The 21,085-nt window shown below is 36.5% G+C and overlaps 1 protein-coding gene across 2 annotated transcripts in view; it reads right to left on the bottom strand.

Annotated features, from left to right (window-relative positions):
- Positions 1-1,804: 1,804 nt before the first annotated feature.
- TFCP2 (transcription factor CP2) overlaps positions 1,805-21,085 on the bottom strand; it is a 49,530-nt gene continuing 30,249 nt past the window's right edge. Inside the window, exons 2-15 of one of the 2 annotated variants that reach the window (XM_043884195.1) lie at positions 18,380-18,531; positions 17,715-17,791; positions 16,723-16,828; positions 14,314-14,420; positions 13,129-13,281; positions 12,308-12,418; positions 10,683-10,771; positions 8,964-9,012; positions 8,512-8,605; positions 7,547-7,637; positions 5,933-6,054; positions 5,366-5,508; positions 3,617-3,668; positions 1,805-3,209 (exon numbers count right to left, since the gene is read on the bottom strand). In XM_043884195.1, the coding sequence (XP_043740130.1) occupies positions 3,172-3,209; positions 3,617-3,668; positions 5,366-5,508; positions 5,933-6,054; positions 7,547-7,637; positions 8,512-8,605; positions 8,964-9,012; positions 10,683-10,771; positions 12,308-12,418; positions 13,129-13,281; positions 14,314-14,420; positions 16,723-16,828; positions 17,715-17,791; positions 18,380-18,531 (1,384 nt within the window). In that variant the 3' untranslated portion in view covers positions 1,805-3,171. The remainder of the gene's footprint in view (positions 3,210-3,616; positions 3,669-5,365; positions 5,509-5,932; positions 6,055-7,546; positions 7,638-8,511; positions 8,606-8,963; positions 9,013-10,682; positions 10,772-12,307; positions 12,419-13,128; positions 13,282-14,313; positions 14,421-16,722; positions 16,829-17,714; positions 17,792-18,379; positions 18,532-21,085) is intronic. The other variant, XM_043884203.1, reaches the window with a different exon arrangement.

Below are 21,085 nucleotides of genomic sequence, written 5' to 3'. Positions count from 1 at the left end.
TCATGGAAGTTTGAAGATAGCCCAAATCTCTGCAGCAACCCTATACAAAAGACTTTCTCAGAACACTTGGGGATACAAAGGGTTTTCAGAACACTCTTTCATTAGGCCTAAATGAGACATGGCTAGTTCCATTATGCCAAGCCTTCTCCACTTGCCAAGCTTCCCCTTGCTCCTCCAACTCAGTGGTCAGATCATGCTCTGCCCCTCACAATGCATCCAGTGCCTGACGGTGCCAGACTTCCAGGAATCACGTCCACCCCCTCATGAGGACCTCTTTCTCAGGTCTCTCAGACTCTAGTTGTCTTGTATTTGTCATATTGTAATCTCTTTCCAGAAAGAATGACAACCTCCATTTCCACTCCCTTTAAATGGCTTCTTAAATAAATCATTTATGTGGGCAAACGTTCTTATCATTGGGGCGTAATATGGAACCTCATTACTTAGTAGTCACATTTTATGTCGTGACTGGTATTCAGTCCTTGAGTTCTGCAATGATCCTTTTACTTTCCAATGTCTCCCTTTTAACTGTCAAGTCTTTATACTGTAGATTCTTCTAGACGGGAACCTATTACGCTTCAAGGGAACAGTGCAGACAACGCTAAGTCAAACAGGATGCTACTACAGTTCTCAGGAGGGTCTAAAATCTAACCCTTCTCCTTCTCATGTAGCCTCACTCCAATGGAAATAGTAAACCATCTTTATTTTAAATACCAACTGTCACGTGGTTAAAGAGGTAAGATCCAGCCAACTTTATTTCTTGGAAGGTATCTTAGAAATAAATGCAAAAAATTATTAGGACGTATGCTTAAATGGACTTAGCCTAAATGCCATTCATAGGGAATGGCCATTTTTCAAAAGAATGATGTCAAACTATAAATTTTAATATAGAAAGATGTTCAAGACATGTTAAACACAAAAAAGAAAACTGCAGACCATTAATACTACATGAGCCCGTCTGCATATGTGTGTGTGTTTGTGTGTGTTTGAGAGAAACTTTTTGCAGTGACTACCTCTATAGAGTGGGACTAGGACTATAAGTAGAAAAAGCTATATTTTATTATAATAGTTATTATAAGTAGAAAAAGTTATTTATTGTTGAATTTATCACTTTGTGTATCACTTTCATTATGAAAAAGCTAGTTTAAATTTTTTCATTTAATTGAAAAGATCGATAGTGAAGAAATGAAATTTTTTAAAGGAAACTGAATAATTACAATGTTCTATCACTATACCAGTTCTTACCAATTATATAGCATTGGCACTATAAATATTTTTTTGGAGCTAAAGAAAGCCTAAGAGATGTTCTAGTTAATTTGAGGATCTATGATTACAAACATATAAATTCATCTCTATATAAATCTGAGAACTACTCTTAAAAAATCCTCTAACTCCAAGTAAAAATTAGCAAGTATAAAATTTATAGTAAATATATTAATAGAATTCTGTGTATCATTTACAGTAAACAAGAGTCACAGATTCAGATTTAGAAAGGACCTTAAAAGCCCAACCCTCCCAGCCTAACATTCAGGAGGATTGGAATAAATAAATAAAAATAAAAATTAGCAGCCTGCTGGGGAGACAGCTGACTCCCTTGAGGCTGAGAACCAGTCTTAGGAACATAATACAATTAGAAATGTCCCCCCCACCAAAGAAAAAGAGAGACATCCAGTAATCAATCACTAAAAAAGTATTTTGGCCTAGTATGTCCAGCTGTCCAGGTCAATTTTAAATAAAGTCATTTGACTTAATTTTCCAGTTTCAAAATTTTCAATTTCTTTCAAATCAAAAGAAATCAAGACTATTTGCAGGCTGATTTTAATGAATAACAACAAAAAAAATCTCTGTATAAAAACATTTAAACTTTATCAAATGCTTAAAAATACACACACACACACAGATCCAAATCCAATACAGAATCTTTTGAACATTATCGTTTTTCACCTCAGCATAACATGTAGAGGGATTTCTGGGTAAAACTTTACATGTGAAAAAATGACCCATAGTCTTACACATGCACACACACAAGCGCACACAATTGCAATCAGAAGAACTAAAGCATATGGTAAGAATGTGAATGGGATGGGAATGAATTGTAAAGCTCATATAAAAGAATGCTACATGAGTAAAAGAACTTCCTATCCCAAGAGAAGATGCAGAGAGGGGAAAGAGAAAGCAGAGGTTAGTCTATCTCATTAATAAATAGTTTGAGGTTATTCAAGAATAGTGAATTTGGGGAATAACAGATAATCTCTGGTTTTCACTGCCTTAAATTCTGTGAATCTGACAACTAATGATGCTTTGAAAGTGTGTTTTCATTTTTTGTAGCTCTTGATTGGTTTGTCCCTTTAGGTGTTAATTCGTCAGTTCTTGCTCACTTTTATGTGTGATTCACCAGAAGAGCCACAGTAAGAAATGATGGCATGCACAGAGTACTGTGAGGGGGGCCGTCATGGATGACAGTGAGTAAGAGCCAGCCTGCCTGGGTTTGCACTTCATGTCACTATCTTACTAGCTGCCTGTTACTCACCAAGCTCCTCAGCCACTCTGTGCCTCCATTTCCTTATCTTCAATTAGGGATCATTATTACCTACTTCATACAGGGTTATTAAGAGGATTTAAACAAGATAATCCATTTAAAGAATTTATCACACTGCCTGGCACAACTAAATGTGTAATAAGTGTTAGCCAAAATTACTATTCGTCATTGAATTATGGGGGAATTAAAAGAAGAATTTTGTTCTTTCTTCACATTTCTCTTCCTTGATGAAGTTTTCACAGGCAAAAAAGATCGAGGATCTAGTCTTATGAATATAGATGTTTGCTTTTATGTTAGAAAAAAAATTACATGGGCTGCATACCACAGAATTTAACATCTTTCCATTAAACATCACACAATTCTCATCATCATTATGCCCTACACACACACCCTAAATGATGTGGAGTTTCTATTGATATTCAACAACAATAGAATCCAGAAATGTTAACTAAGAAACAGTTGCAGAAATGCATGTCAGGCAGAAATCTGTGTGTGCCCCAACATAGATGGCTGGGGTTCTGCCTCTGCCTCCCCCACACAGTCAGACAGGTCAGGTTCCTGCAGCCTTCAAATCTCCATTTGTGATCCCCTCCAAGAGGAGAATTTCACATAGGTGAAGGAAGCAGCAGCCACATCTACTTCAGTATGATATGATAGCTATCACTGGTTTCTGCTGTAAAAAAAAAGAAAAAAGAATCATCTTTAGTCACCTCCAAAACACAGAAGGAGAAAAATATATGTGCTAGGTTCTTTAGAGAAAGAAAAAACAGGAGGACAAAGTGTAGTATATACTTATTAATTATCATAGAATACGTGTAATAAATATACACTCGAAAAACAACATTTTGCCTCAATTTCATCACTTGTCCATGGAAGGTAAAAGATGATGGCAGAAAGTCACACTTTGTCTACTCTGACAATGGCAAGAAGCCAATTCATACAGAGAAGCAATCTCTAATAATGTCACATTCTTTATCTCAAATATGGTGGTTAATATTTTCCCTCTCTCCTCAAAGAATTACTATTTAAAAAAAACCGTCAGACTCCTTCGAAAAAGGCATTTATCTTACTTTTTATTACCTTTCATTGTGTCCAGAATAAAACAGGCTTCTTCCTGAAAGTTCTGTATCATCTGAAAAAAGCAGGAAATTTTGCTGTTCATTAAAAACCTTGGTTTGCTGTATTTATTTTGCCTATGTGGCTTTTTATTATATTAGATATAAATGAAAAACAATCCTTTGTTTTGTTTTCTCTCCTGTTTAGTTTTCAAAAGCTTTAAAAGCTAAACACTCTGAAACAGCTTTCTTAAAGTTCGAGAATGCATTTTCCTGGGTTAACCCCCGGACTTTCCAAAGGGCACATAGGTCCAGACAGGCCCATATGGGAGGAATTAAACATTTATATCTGTTCTCTCCTAAAACCGCTTGAGAACCTCTTGTTTTCCTTTCTCACTTCCCTTTTCAAACTCCTTTTCCCCATTTTATAAAGTAAAGGCAAGAGTTTCACCCTCCTGAAATCTTATGGAGATGCACTGCCCTAGGCTATAAAACCCTACAGCATACAAAAGTGTAATTGCAAATGAAAACTAGAATGACTGGGTGATACAGTCAAGGAGCCATGAAGTTTTCAATTCTTTCCTTTCATCAGACTTGAAGAGTGACCTAACCACAAATTGTCAAATGACAGATGATTCAAAACAACTTTTGATACCATCACTATGTAATTTTCGGCACATAACCCAGAAGTTAAAAAAAAAAAAATCCAGCAATGCTATTATAGCAAACTTCATCTATTCCTATCTATCAATTTATGTGAATCAGATTCCACAGTACTTCTTATCTAGAGGAAAAAAACAGGATGAAATTGATGTTGAACACTATTTCATTCTAATAATCAATAGGCAGTATTTATCTATGAATTAAGTGTGTCTGGGAGAGAGGGTAAGGAATCAGGTAATCTCATCCATCACATTAATATATGCACTTTCACTGTATTGTGTTTATTTATTTATTTTTGGCCAAGTTACATGACTTGTGGTTCCCGGACCAGGGACTGAACCAGGCCTTGGCAGTGAAAGCCCGGAATCCTGACCATGAGGTCACCAGGGAACCTCCCAGATGTACTTTTAATAAATCTTTTCTTAATGTTTAACAATTACTTATCAAAATATCAAAATGTATAATACATTTATGTTGTTTTAATCAATTGTATAATTATGGTGATAATTCTATCCAGAACAAATAATTTTAAATTTTTACTGAAACAAGTTTTTGTTTCAAAGAAATATGGTAGGAAAAACGAATAAAAGACATTCAAGCATAAAAGTAGACTAGGGTAAGATGAAATTCTATGGGGGAAGTGAATGAAAATATCAGCTTAAGAAAACAAAGAAAGAAGAAAAAAGAAAAAGAAATGATATAAATATTCTGTTAAAAAGTATATTCATGTATTTTTTTAAACAGATGACAGTGGTAAAACTACTCTTGTATTCAGGTTACATGAAACATAGTTAGAAAAGTGAAGCAATCATTTCTTTTTTTTTTTTTTTTTTGCAATCATTTCATTTTTATATGTCCTATAATATGCCCCAAAATGGGCACATTTTTTGCCACTATTTAAACTTAAAACAAAAACTTTTAAGTCAACCTAAAAATGTGCAAGGGGATACACAGTTTTAAAAAAATTATCTTAGGAGGTAAACAAACAAAAATGTTTGAAAACGTCTTGTCTTGGAAAACAGCATGCTGCCCCCATGGAACAGCTCCTGTTCCCGTCATATGCCCAGACAGATCACTGTCATCTGGTGATTCAGCTGTGCTAATAATCTACCTCATCGCTAATGAGCACATGGATGCCTGTTGGCCCCTGCTTGTAGATCTGGCTGATCTGGCAAGGGGAAATGCTGAAAAGCTGAGCAATTTTTTCTGTCAGTTCAACAGCTGTCAGTTCTTCTAGGTAGATGGCATGGTAAACTGCAAAAGGGAGAAAGCAAAGACAGTCAGCACAGAGTTTCTCTGCTCTTAAAGGCAATCTGATCACTTCAAATGCCCACTTTTTCTAAAGGACGCAGAAGCAGACTGCCTGAATGGAAATCCCAGCTCAATCACTTGCTAGCTGTGCGACCTGGGGCAAGTTACTTAACATCTCTAAGCCTCATTTTCCTCATCTAAATGTTGGGGAAGAACAATAAAATCTATTGCAATAAGGAGACACCAGTTGTAAAAAATGCTAAGAATAGTGCTTGGTGTATATTAGGAACTCAATAAACATTAGAGCAATTACCATTACTTTTAGCAAATCCTGACTCTGCTGCCTGATAAATTCCCATCACACATGCTCGTAAGTCATCTCTTCATTTTTCTTCACATCTGTCCTGGCCTGTCCAGAACGACCTACCGAAGAAAGTACCATTTGAGTCTCCATCCTCATGCTTCTGCTGGTTCTGTTGCTGTTGCTGCTGCTCCCTTAGCTGCAAGGATTCCTGACAAACATAAATGGTTAGCCTTGGGCGCACCATCCTGAGAAGGAGGAAAAAAAAAAAACTGTTAGTCACATTTCTTATGGTGAGCACATTTTACGGAAGAACCTGTGTATCTACATTAATACCATAGAGCACAGGTTGAAAACTGGCAGCCCTTGGACCAGTGCAGCTCATTTGCTCTGAATTATTACTCCTCACTGGGGTGTGTGTGTGTCTAACTGAATTCATTCCAACAGAAGGCATCATCAACCTCTGAATCTTTGGTTTTCCTTGAAAAATCCAAGGTCCTCATTCTACAAAGCAAAACCCAATCAGCTGTCCCACAGGCATGGTGCGCATGCATTCTTCAGCACACCCCAGACTTGAGTGTCACTCATTTACACGTGGCCTCTGTAGTCACTGAGTTTGTAACCTTTGATGTAAAGGTTAGAAGGATTCACTATGTATAAGCCACTATTTTCTAAGGTGCAAAGATATACCTTTTACTTAAGAGCACCAATGCCACAGACTAGAAAATCTCATTTCCCTCATTACTGTCGCCTGGTCGCTTTAGTCTTTCTTCTGTTCTTTCTTCATAGACAACCATACTGAATTACCTCTTGCTCTGATCATCTTATTCCTTCCTACTTCTAAATGCTCTGTAGATCATACATTTAAAAATGAATGATCCATTCTTTCTCAGCTAGTAATCAACCCTTGAATTTCACCTCTTTGCTTAAAAGTTTCCAACTTGATTTAATATCTCTAATAATAAACAAAAATACTTCATAATCTTATTTCATTATTGAGTCACTGATTTGGTTCTATGGCACTGACCTGTATTTTTTTTTTTCCATCAATATTACCACTACCTACTTTAAATTGTAAATCCCAAACAGAGACTGGAAATTAAGCAGACATTAATTACTCTGCTTAATTACTCTCAGGCATTACTCTTACTCGGTATTAAGCAGACATTCCATGAATTCCTGCCGAAACCTAAGAATGAGCTCTTATCTAGTAAAACTGAGTCCAGGACCTTTGTACCTGCTGTTTCTTCTGCATAGAACCTTCTTCCCTCATGACTCCAAAGCTTCCATCCTTCTCATAACTCAATTTAAATATCCCCTCCGCAGAAAGGTCTTCCCTGGCTATATTCTGAGTACTCTACAAGCTACAATCTTGTTTTTGTTTGTTTTTCTTTAAAACACTTATTACTATTCAAAATACTTATTGTATATCATCTCTCTCTCTCTCTCTCCAGAAAGCTCATCAATGTATCACCAAAGCCTAATGGCTCATAATAGGGACAATGAATATTTAATTAAATGAAAAAAGCTACCTGGAAATGCAAAATGAAGTATCATGAGGAATTTCTTGGATCAAGTACAGGAAAAGATAATTTTCATCTTTATTTGGCACACAGCTGGCATTCAAATAGAATGTTTTGACAAGATGTATTTAGCTGCACAAAGAGTATTCTGAAGAGTCCCTGAATCCAAATCCATTTGGAATCCAACCCCACTGATATTTTAACACTAATTACATACCGGCCTTTTAATGCATTAAAAAGTCTGATTCCATCTGCAGGGCCACAGATTTGAATCACATCATCTCTAGTTAGTTTCAATAAATCTGCTCCTGGAATAAATATAAGCAAATGGGTGATAAAGGTAAAGATTCTCTTTGTTAATGACTTTTAAAATGGACTCTTACAAGGACACCTCATTACCAGTAAGCTATAGTCATAATCTTTTGCATGGGATATAAAGCCTTCCATGACCTGGCCTCTGTATCCTCTCCCTTCTCAATTCCGACCCAATTAACTTACTCATTCAACCCTATGCTTTCATCATACTGATCATGCCTAATAAGTAAGTTGTTCCTCCTGCCTAAAATATCCTTCCACTCTCTGACTAACAGACTCCTCCTCAGCCCTCAAGATTTACCTCATGCATCATGCATGTTCCCTAACTCCAGACCCTTCTCCAAATGCTTAACTTTGTCTACATTTATCTAATGCATCACAACTATTTGTTTTCCTTCTTTCAAGGTTTTATTTTGATTTGGATTTTCTTTGATACTAGATGATAACTGAACAGAAGCTATGCCTTATCTATTTATATATTCCTACCATACATGGTACATAGAAGATGCTAAATAAAAGTGGAATGTGCAAAGAAAATATAATATAGTAATATCAGGGGGGAAATTTCAGACTATGTGCAATGCTCCTTGATAAAATACTGTATGGATAATATATTTTAAAGGTATTGTATAGAATAAATATTTTAAAATTAAAATGAGTTTAAGAGGTTTTGAGTATTTCACAGCACAGTTGCAGCTGGTGAGAAAATCTGAAGAGTTCAATGAAATTCATTTAATCAGAAAAATGCATTAAGAGCCACCCCTCTCTCCCCCAATACACACACACAAAATAACACAGGAATATCAGGAGTTCCTAGAGTATAAAAGAAATCCCATGCTGGCAAAACAAAGGATAAGCAAATTTAACCTGAGAAGTTTGTAAAAAGCCTCGTGAACGTGGAGAAACGGTTTCGATGCAACCACTGCTGAGCCTCCTGAGGTGTGGTTGTTGGCAAGAGGTTCTGAAAAAGGGAAAGTATTTTTTTTGGTAACTAAACAGACTCAACTTTAAAAAGGTAAACACTACAACAGCCAAATCCACCCACATTCAGACAGAGTTTGCTCGGAAGCTGTTTATACATCAGGTCTTCTTTCTCTAACCATGCAAGATATCCATGAAATTCCATCTTTATCCTTCCCACTAGACCGAAAGTTCCTTAAATACAGCATAGTATCTGGTTCTTAGTCAAAATTTAATAAATGTTTGCTTAGTGAAAGAATGACTAATACTCCCTAAAAGTTGAGAATTTCTACTGAATCACACAGTCACCAAAGTATTATTAGACATCGCCAGTAACTGACATTTAACTTTGGACTTACATCTGTGACTGGAGGGGGTGGCTCTGGCTGGTGGTTTGGTGAACCATTTCTAAAGAAACATTTAAAATGAGAGGATGAGTCCATGAAACGCAGTAGGGTTTGTCGTCTCACTCTGCATCATTCTAAGTCTTAAAGCTAGAGATTTAAAGGAATTTGTACTATCTCATAAAACATTCTTAACTCTTGGATCCAACATTTCTATTATCTATTATTTTAGCATAAAGACTTTGGGGTGGGAGGCAGTAGAAACTATGTCATTTTTTATTATTGAAGAAATTGAAAAAAATATAAAAAATCCAGTAAGTTATGACTGATTAAATTATGGCATAAACAATACTAACATGAGCTTATTAGACTATAAATTAAAAATATCAAAATATAAAAGTAATCAATATATTACTACTATGTGAAACATACAAATATATACAAATAGATACAAGAAAAATTAGAATAAAAAGTATACAATAAAATGTGATCACACTTTTATAATAAAAAACGCAATAATTATTTTTTAAAAAGCTTCAAAAATTAGTACTAATTTGTGATCCAAGGGCTATCTCCACACCCTTGAGTATTCCCTACAGTTCTTTTTGCTCAGTAGTTTGTCCCTCTTCTCTAACGCTTACTTCTTTTATGGGAGAAAAATTAGAGCCTAATATTGAACTACATGACAAAGAGAAAATTTTAGAACTCTCAAGTTTTGCATAATATTTTAAATTCTCTATAGGTAGACTGCATAATCCATAGGGTGGTAACAGATTTTTCTTTCAAAAAATATCTTTTTCTTTTTTAAAATTTTGGCCTTTGCTGCAAAATTCAAATTTAGTAATCAATTTATCTTAGGGCCTTAGTTATCTATCTACTCCTTCTGCAACTGCTATCTAGTTTTATTCTTAATTGTTAGTTACATTTTGAGTATTTTAGCTAACTATCCTTCTCCCTTTTTTTGGCTGTGCTGCATAGCCTGCAGGATCCTAGTTCCCTGCCAGGGACTGAACCCGTGCCCCCTGCATGGAAGTGTGGAGTCCCAACCACTGGACCACCAGGGAATTCTCTAAGCTACCTTAATTAAATACTTTCAGAAGCAGCATGAACATGGAGCCTAAATAAACTCAAAAGCAAACATAATCAAACTAGTCACACATTTCACAGCCTATTTCAAATTTCAATATGGCCTATGTAGAAAATGTGTTGAATGCTGGGACTAGAATACAACTTTTTTTAACTGGAGTAGGCATCTATGCCAACTTTCAAACAGATTCTAGTGTCTGTACAACTGTGTTTCAGTTCCCAATGACCATGCTATAATCAGGAAGTGAAATAACCTCAAGATAAGCAGTAAGAAGAAGGGAAAAGTCCAGAAAATCAGTCTGCAAATCACTAAACACTGACCATGATGCTATTTTCTAAGAGTGGAGAGAAGGGAATTCCCTGGAGGTCCAGAGGACTGGGTTCAATCTCTGGTTGAGGAACTAAAATCCTGTAAGTCTTGTGGCATGACCAATAAATAAATAAATAAAATAATGGGGTGGGGTGGGGGAGGCTACATAAAACTTAAGTCTCTTTTGAAGATAATCCAAACCTCAGTTAATATATAAGTCCATCAAAGACTGACCAAGTAGAAACTCTTACTGACTTGCGAAGATTTTGCTTATGGAGACATAATGAAATAATATATTTTTAGGACAAACACAAGGCAATTTCACTTTCTAGACTTACCCTTCACCAAGAGAAAAACTGCTATGGGAACTGTTGAAGCCAGGTGATGGGGAATTATTGACATATGTGATCTCAGGCCACGGAGAACACTAAAAACAAAGGACAATTTAGACGCAGAAAGTACATGACTCAAGAGTTCCACCAAAACACTGTTACTTAAATAGCCCATCTTTTTTTTTTTTCATTTCCAGGTGGTGCAGTGGTAAAGAACCCACCTATCAATGCAGGAGACACAAGAGAGCGCAGGTTCAATTCCTGGGTTGGGAAGATACTCTGGAGGAGGACATGGCAACCCACTCCAGTGTTCTCGCCTGGAAAATTCCATGGACAGAGGAGCCTGGCGGGCTACAGTCCATGAGGCTGAAGAGAGTTGGATGCGACTAGGCACGCGCGCGCAGACACACACACACACACACAGAGTTGGTTTACAAGGTGGTAGTAGTTTCAGGTGTATAGCAAAGTGAATCAGTTATACATATACCATATACCTACTCTATTTTTTTTTTAGATTCTTTTCCCATATAAGCCATTGAAGAGTACTGAGTAGAGTTCCCTGTGCTATACAGTAGGTCCTTATCAGTTATCTATTTTATATATAGTGGTATGTATATGTCTGGAGAAGGGCATGGCAACCCACTCTGGTATTCTTGCCTGGAGAATCCCCACGGACAGAGGATACTGGTGGGCTACAGTCCACGAGTCACAGAGAGTCAGACACAACTGAGCGACTAAGCGTAGCACTGCACGGAGTGTGTACGTCAATTCCAGTCCCCCAATTGATCCTGGTCCCCTGGTAACCATAAGTGTGTTTTCCATATCTGTAACTCTATTTCTGTTTTGTAGATAAGTTCATTTGTCGAATAGCACACCTTTTTTTTTTGGCCATACCGTGCGGCATGTAGGATCTTAGTTCTCTAATCAGGTACTGAACCTGTGCCCCCTGAATTGGGAGCGTGGAGTCTTAACCACTGAAAAAGCAGAGAAGTCCCTCAAAAAGCACATCTTGGTTAGTAAATCTTAATTCCTCATAAGTCCTCACAACTAAGAGGACAAATAAGTTTTGATCAGACTAGAACTGATGTTTATTTTTTTTAAATTGAAATATAACTGACAAATATTTACAATATTAGTTTTAGGTACACAACATAATGATAATATGTATACAGTTGACCCTTGAGCAACATAGCTGTTAGGGGGTACCATCTCCTTCTCTACAGTCAAAAATCTGGGTGTAACCTGATAGTCATTCCCCTGTATCTGCACCCCTATATTCAACTGCAAACCATGTAGTACTGTAGTCCACAGTTGTCTGCGTATTCAGTCATGTTTCACTCTTCACAACCTGATGGACTGTAGTCATTTCCTCCTCCGGGGGAATCTTCCCGACCCAGGGATTGAACCCAAGTCTCTTGCATCAGCAGGCGGATTCTTTACTACTGTGTCACCAGGGAAGCCCTAGTATTAATACATATTTAGCAGGGAAAAAAAAAATCTATGTATAAATAGACCCATGCCGTTCAAACCTGTGTTGTTCAAGGGTCAATAGTATATTACAAAATAACTGGATATTTCTTTTAAGAGTAAAAAGTTCTGATTGAAACTGTCACCCAAAGAAATCCTGTTACCTCTGTGAGTATAGTCGTCTCATAGGAAGGCTGATATTTCTCCTTCTCATGAGGTGTTCGTTTCTCCATTTTCTCCCTATCTGTTTTTTGTTTTCTGTCTGCACCTTTGGGCTGAAAGGAGAAATATTCCATTTTAAACTCAAGTACTCACCCTTCGATTCAACATTACTTCTACAAACTTAGAATAATCACTTGTGAAACAAAAAGGTATATATACAATGAGGTAAAGACAAGATCCATCATTAAATCTAAGTCTGAAAATGGGATATTTAAATGTGTCATGGAATTGAAGGTGAGTAAGAGATCTGTAGCTTCAGACATGGAAAAATCTCTAAAGCACATAGTTATGAAAAAAGCAAGCTTCAAAACAATTCATACAATTCTGTTTATGTTTCAAAGAAAGGAAAATACGTGTATATCTATGTACATATGTACATAAGAGCACAGAAGCGAATTAAAATACATATGAAATTATTGACACTGGTTACCTCTGAGGAGAGGTTGGGGGGGTCAGGGTAAGAGTGGTAAAGGGGGACTTCATGTCATGCTCCAAATACTTTCATATTAATGAATCTTGCAATGAGAAGATATTTATCCATATGATATCCCTACGATTCCTTTCCCAAGTTCCCCTTCTCCCACCATCCCTATTTAAACTTCTTTACTGGGCAGCTCAGTACTTATTTCACTAACTCTAATTAAGGCTGGGGGCTTTCATAGTTTTTGAAAAGAGACAAGCTGACTCTCTCACTTGGTGGCCAATGTTGCAAATGAAAGACAAGGAAAAAAAGTCCAAGGACCAGCGCAAAGCCCAGGAATACCTTGAAGACTTTGATCTGGCAGCTGGCTGAGTGTAAGTGCTCAGTATACTCCCCGTTCTCATTCTCCTTGAAGGTATCAATTTGTACTCGAAATGGCACTCCCTTCTCACCACCATGTTTCCTCATGGTGAACTCTGTGCTAATACAATGCACCTGAAAAGAACACACCATCCAGCCAGGTTTCAGTACTGTTAGGAGCCAAACCAGTCAGCAACATTTTAGGGCAACAGCAAAACCTTTAAACACCTACAAAAACAAAACTTATACTCTCTTTCTGATCATGAAGAATTTATACTCTCATGAGGAAATGAGGAAAACTTCAATGATTTACAAATGCAAACAAAGTAAATGTACAGCTCTAATGTTAACAAAAAGCTTCTCTGAGGAATTCATTAATTATTTCAGAAAAGACAGAGTTAACATAAAAGAGAAATGGTTTCTGTTAACGAAACTCTCCTGAAATTTATGGTAGATTTTAGAAAACAGAGGCATCATCCATGCTGGGAGAATAGTAAATATGAAAGCTCATGAGCAATAGGAAGAAAACTGTTTGCTAGGCTACTGCATAAAGTCCAAGATCTTAATAAATCTTCACAGTGGAGCCCTGGTTGACCAAATACTAGCCTGGGTAAGTTATTACCAGTAAGTTATTACCCAGTAAGTTATTAACTTATCTAAGACTCAAGGAATATTCTTACTCCACAGGATTCTTGTTGAAAGTCTTAAAATGATGGGTAAAAAGTGTTAACACAGTGACTATCTGATGAGAAGCACTCAATAAACTACTGGCTATCATTACAAATAAGAGTTTTCAGGCAGTCTACCCAAAGGACATAATCAGATATGCAAATCAAATTCTAACTATGAAGATGTTCAAAATAACTTCTTTGGTAGTACTGAAAAATGAGGACAATCTCAATGCTAGACAACTGTTATGTAAGTTTATCTCAAGAATAAAATATTATGCAGGCATTAGCAAGTATTTTTGAGAGAAACAAACAAACTGGGAAGAGCAACTCAGAAACTCCTCTTTGCTTTTACATGTTGAGAAGTCTGCACTTGTTTAGAAGTTTACAGGTTGCAACCCTGGAAAGATTTCAAATTCAATACGTTTTTATCCTTTAAGGACCAAACTGGCGGTAAGGTATCCTTTTTAAAACTGGAGCCCTGTCCACAGTGTCTTACCTGAATAAACACAGACGTCCTTTTCGCAGGGTCCCACAGGAACTCCACTGTGTTTAGTTGGTTTGGGTTAGCCCTAGGATCGATTATACCCACAGACATTGGGATATCTGAGAAATAAATGGTGATCATTGAACAATTCTGGGTGCTACTGGGTTTAAATAAGAAAGCACTGATTCTTCTATCATTGGTCCCAAATTACCAAGATACCCTAATACCTCTTTTTTTTTTTTTGCCAAAAAAGAGTTCAATTAGAGCTAAAATTGATCTAAGTACTTTCCTTCTGAGCATCTCTTTTCCACTTTAAAAAGTTTTTAAAATAAGACAATTTATGAGTAGTTTCTTTTTAATTTGCCAGAATTCTACTTAAAGATAAATTTAGTCTATGCACTGGCTCTAGTGTCATGAAAAATTTAATTTACAGTCCGCTTCACTTACAGTTTTAAGGACAGTGTTACTGCTAGAGAAAAACTCTAGTAAGAGGATTGTTATAGAAGGATAAAGCAGAGTGTCCGAATAAAGACAGAAATCACTGCATCACAAATATAAATGGGTAAATTTAACATAACAGTTGGTTGATGTTGACTCATGAAGTCATCAAAGAATCCTGTAATATAATGACACAACTTATACTCAAGAGGGGAGGAAAATGAATGGACTTTAGAACTTTACTTTCTGTTCCATATGGCATATATTTAAATATTATTCCCTGACTGCTATTAATAATTCAAATTGAGGGATAAGGCCAGCTAATATTTGTTATTATAACTATGCTATAACTTCTCTACTGTTTTAATATCAATGATTCAAACAACAAAGCATTAAGTGTGTCCCACTCCACACTATTAGCTGTGTTGGACTTATCCTAAAGTCAGTTTATCAAATGGATATCAAGATATCTGTAGGAGAACCAGTGTTTTCTCAGATAAAATTAGTAATACTTAGGTCTGTTTAGCAACTATGTTTACCAATAGGAGATAATAACCAATAAGAGATCAAGGACAGATGCCAGAACTAAAAGTATATTCATGAAGAGAGGCTAACACTGTAGAGTTTGGATGTATATATGTGTGTGTGTGTGTATGTGTATGTGTGTGTATCACATCTTCTTTATCCATTTAACTGTTGATGGACACTTAGGTTGTACACACATCTTGACAACTGTAAATAATGCTGCTAGCATATTAAAAAGCAGAGCCAACAAAGGTCCGTCTAGTCAAGGCTATGGTTTTTCCAGTGGTCATGTATAGATGTGAGAGTTGGACTGTGAAGAAATCTGAGTGCCAAAAAATTGATGCTTTTGAACTGTAGTGTTGGAGAAGACTCTTGAGAGTCCCTTGGACTGCAAGGAGATCCAACCAGTCCATCCTAAAGATCAGTCCTGGGTGTTCATTGGAAGGACTGATGCTGAAGCTGAAACTCCAGTACTGCGGCCACCTCATGTGAAGAGTTGACTCACTGGAAAAGACCCTGATGCTGGGAGGGATTAGGGGCAGGAGGAGAAGGGGACGACAGAGGATGAGATGGCTGGATGGCATCACCGACTCGATAGACATGAGTCTGAGTAAACTCCGGGAGTTGGTGATGGACAGGGAGGCCTGGCGTGCTGCGTTTCATGGGGTCACAAAGAGTCCAACTTAACTGAACTGAACTGATGAACAGTTGAGGTGCATGTATCTTTTTGAATTGGTGTTTTTGTTTCTTTTGGATACATACCCAGGAGTGGAAATGTTAGGTCATATGATAGTTCTATTTTTAGCTTTCTGAGAAACCTCCATACTGTTTTCCACAGTGGCTATACCAACTGAATTTCCACAACAGTGTATAAGGGTTCCCAAAGAGAAGGAAACTGTAACGCATGCTACTATATGTATGAATCTTGAGGGTTATGTTAACTGAAATAACCCAGTCACAAAAAGACAAATACTGAATGATTTCATTTATATGAAGCACCTATAGCAGTTAAATTCATACAGATAAAAAGTGGAATGGTGGTTACCAGGGGCTGGGGAGAGGAAGGAATGGGAAATTGTTGTTTCACGGATATAGAGTTTCAGTTTCGTGAGATGGATGGTAGTGATGGTTTGTGCAACAATGTGCATGTACTTAATGCAACTGAATTATATACTTAAGAATGGTTAAAATGGTAAATCTTATATATATTTTACCACAACTAAATTAAAAAATAAAAACAAAAATCACTCTTTAGTAATGGATGCAGTTGTTACAGAACTGAAGTGTCTACACTTTCAACTTGAATTTTGGAATCATTATACCAGTGATATTTTATGCTTAGTTCATGTTAATTGAGCCCCTGGAGCATTTTGAGTCAAGGCAAATGTCAAGTAAAGAAAACCAATTCACAGACCATAGTTACAGGCATTTCCTAAGTAATGGATTCTCTTAACTTACCTATGTCAAGAATTCTATCTCCAGGTCGGTTCCACCTCCAGCCCTCCAGCTGCTGATGTTCTGTGTACTGTAGACGTCTGTCATGGAACACAACACGGAATATACTCTAAAAGGAAACAACAAAATCAAATGATAACAGGAACCCTTAAAAATCAGTACTGACAAAGAAAACTAGCAGGAGTCACCCCCAGTTGGCTTCTAGACACAACCTAAAATTATTTCTCTTGAGACCTGTTTTACTTTAAAACCCATACCATTCTATATTTCCAGGCAAACTTTATAATTGCTCAAATATAATCTTCATAGTTAACTAGTACCATAATTAAAACTTGGCTTTACATTAGCCCTGACTGGTCACTAGGCATAAAGAACTCCCACCGGAAGCATTACTACATGTGTCTACTGCTACCACGTAATGTCTGGCTCAGTTCTTTAGATGTATGTGAAATTCTTACCAAGTCCCTTGCTTGCTAACCCACCATACAACCTGTAAACGAGGGTAGGTAAGGGCTACTTCCATCAACTTTCCTTTTGTTACTCTTATATTGTGGAGATGCGTGTTAACATCTCTCTCATCATCTTCTACAGCAGCTGACCAAACTCCTCCATCTCAATTATACTGTGAATTCATTACTATCAGCCCAGACTAAGAAAACTGCTATTCATCAACAGTAGCTCCTGGTTTCCTTGCTACTAGACCAAGTATCCAAAGACACACTGGAACTTCTCTAAAGACCTCAAGGAGGCTACTTTATTCCACCCAAAAAGAACTTCACTGAGTCATAAGACTTTCCAGGCCTGGTATGGTAAGTTTTCTCTTTCGACAGCTCTGAAAAATCCAGGTGAATAGGTGGGTTCATTCTGCCCCCTAAGAAATAACACAGCAGTTTACCACTCTGCCAACACACTATAGTAGGTGAGAGATTACCACCAAGCCCCTTAGAAAAGAAAAAATATTAATCCAAAAAGGGTCAGTTCTTGTTTTCTTTTACCTTCACCAACTTGCCATTAATTTCTGGAAGTTCTCCAAGTTTCCTATTGTCTAGCATTCGGATTTCATAAGACTGTCCTAGAAGAAAAAAGTAACTATATATTATATTTATCATAGGTTAACTTCTCAAGATTCAAAAAGAATAAAATTCAGTTGTCTGAATACACAAGAGTGTAACAGTATTAGTATTAGTAACAACTATAATCCTTTACTATATGCTAGGCACAATGCTAAATGTTTGTCATAAATTATATCATTTAATTGATACAACTCTCTAAGGTATTAACAATTTCAGTTTCACATATAAGGAAACTGAAATGCAGAGTTTAATCAACTTGTCCAAGGTCACACAACTGGTAAATGAGAGAGCTGGATCCAGTAATACTTCTCAGACAGTAACAAACAGGGATGTTCAGGGAACAGGGATTAGAAAAAGGGAGATTGGAACTAAAAATGGGCAGGCAGAGGAAAGAAACTGGTAATGTTTATCAAATACAACACTGAAACTCAAATTTCTAAAGTAAGTTTTTTTTTTTTTTAAAGTAAGTTTTTTACTTTAACAGGTCACACTAGAAAGGTATAGTTTTTACATGTAAGTGTACCCAATTAAATATTACAAACCCAGTAGGTCCATAAACTATACTAATGAGTAAGACCACATCTCACCTTGATTGAGATATGTCAGAGTCTCATCATGGAGTTTCACTGCTGGGGAGGTGGCAGCACACAACACGTATTGAAAAGGGAGGATTTTATTCTCATTATCTGGAGGCAGACTTGATTCTTCTTGCTTAAAGATGGGCAGCGCAAGAACATCACTAAAATAAAACAAATGCCTGACTTTAACATCTGACAATGGTGTAAGAGCAGATTTAATACTGAAACCTTTAACTGCAGTTTGCTTTCAGAAACCATAAACATTACTCATCGTGAAGTTTCTTCCTAACCATCCAGTTCAGGTTACCTGCTGGGATATCCCTCTGACCCCAACAATGTGGGCAGTGACAGACATTCACTGCTAAAAATCACTTAAGTGTCTAAAGAGCGTTTCGAGGAATCAGACAGGGGTTCCTAAAATGGCTCTGAAAATTGTATGCAGGGTTCCAAAATGTCAATTTAGGACACTCAGTGATGTGTTTGTTCTCAGAAAGGCACCAACTACAGTATTTTTATAACCACATCAGCTCATCTACTGTAAGGATTTAAACAAGAATCAAAATTCCAAGAAACCAAATGAAAAGCACAAATCAATGACCAGTATTATTTCAAGGTCAGCTCACATTCTATGGAATACAACTAACATGGAGATATCCCTACCAGCAACCTCTTCCAAGAAAAAGCTTCTTATATTTCCATCAGTTTATCTAAACTTGCAAACCAAACACACATATCTGATGAATTCTAGTATGTTACTCCTTCTGGTGTCCTAGTTAAACAGTAGGGGACCAAGTTAGAAGTCCTGGGTTTCAGTCTCTAAAACCCTTGGGCAAATCTTAGGCAAGTTCTTTTGAGTGTTCATCGCTTCATCTATAAAATGGGAACCACATCTGCTGTCACGAATAAGTATATGAGAAAGTATTTCGGAAATAATAAGGGGCTAAAATGGATGTAAAAGATAAGCAATAATTTCCCGTCAGAACCTCTAGCCATGGTTAGTGAGAAAGAATATCCTGGGCCCTGGAGACCAACTGTTGTGATCAGCATTCAGCACAGATCAAACTTTAAAAGGATTTTAAGAGCTGTGTCAAATTAAAGAGCATTTCCTATTATTTCAAGACATGCCACAAAATTCTCAAAATAAAATGTATTTTAATTTAAAGACTATGTATACATACTCACTAGGGCAGCTAAAATGAAGAGGAAGGAGAACCCAAGTGTTGGCAAGGATGTGGAGCAACTAGAACTCTCATCCTTTGCCAGCAGGAATGTAAAATGATGCAACCACTTTAGAAAAATGGTAGGCAGTCTCTTACAAGAGTAAACATGCATTGGCCCCTTAATCCAGCAATTCTACTCATAGATATTTATCCAAGAGAAATGAAAGTATAAGACCAGCCAAAGACTTACATATCCACAGCATACAAGCAAAAACTGGAAAGAATCCAAACGTTCATAACTAAGAAAATGGATATATTAATACAAACTGCAGTATACTCATACAATGGACTACTACTCAGCAAAACAAGGAACTCAACAAAATGGTTGAATCTCACAGATGTGATATTGAACCAAAGAAATCAGAAAAATGAATATATTAATATAATGCATGATATATGATGTTCTAAAACAAGCAAAATTAAAAAGGACAGTGACTTCCTACCAGGGCAGGGGTCAACCGTGAAGGTATACAAGGGAATTTTCTAGAATATAAAAGTGTTCTATATTATGTTAGGTATATGGATTACATAGTTGTAAAGTACAGCTGAAATTCACTTTAACATATATAAATTTTACTAAAAAAAAAAAAAAATTAGTAATTGGAGGATGAGAAATGGTAGGGGCTTCCCAGGTGGTGCTGGTAGTAAAGAATCTATAAAAGAGTCGTAATATGTAATATTTAAAGCTGGGGGATACGTACAAGAGGATATGTACAAAATCATTATTTTCTTAATATATGTTTGAAATTTTCTAAAATAAAGTGTTTTTTTAAATAGAAAAAATATGTATAGGACACAGCGTACTTGCACATATAAAAGAAAGGTAAAAGATACACAACATAAACAGTTGACACTAAAAGGTTAGAGGTCAGGGATGCAGTGACTCATCAACATTCTCCACATTCAAAATGAAATACACTCAAACTTTTACCTATAATTTAAATATTATGCTTATATTATAAACAAGAGATCAACATCAACTTTACTAAGCACAGGTGGAAAGGCAATTCCTTATGTGTACCTATATCCCTCAGCAGTCTACATTATTCCCAAACATTAGATTATAAAATTATTACATTCAGGCAAAAACAATCATTTATAGAAAAATGACTATAACCATGCAAATCACAAAAACATCATAAGTCTTACTGGAATATAAAACAAGCAACAAATGTTCTGATTACTGATCTAAGAATACACATAGTATAATAAAAATTTAATGGTATAAATGCTAAAGGAAAAAAAAGGAGGGTCAGAAAAGAAAGAAATTTCTCTTTCAACTGACATCTAATGTTTAGCAAGGCTATATGCATTATAAGTTGAATCCGGGAAGCCGAGATGCAAACCAGTATTCATGAAACACAGGTTTCTTACAGCCAAAAAGAATTTCAAAGGCAAGAAAAACAAAGCGTGCTTTCCTTTTCCTCAGGTCTGGAGGCGTGTGTCCTTTGTTCACACCGTGGTGTTAAGGGTGGAGAAGGCAGGGAATCCTTTC

The sequence above is a fragment of the Cervus elaphus genome, chromosome 3 (genome assembly GCF_910594005.1).
Source record: "Cervus elaphus chromosome 3, mCerEla1.1, whole genome shotgun sequence".
NCBI classification, from domain to species: Eukaryota; Metazoa; Chordata; class Mammalia; order Artiodactyla; family Cervidae; genus Cervus; species Cervus elaphus.
Note: the sequence above shows the minus strand (reverse complement) of the source record. Positions and strands in the feature narration are given on the sequence as shown.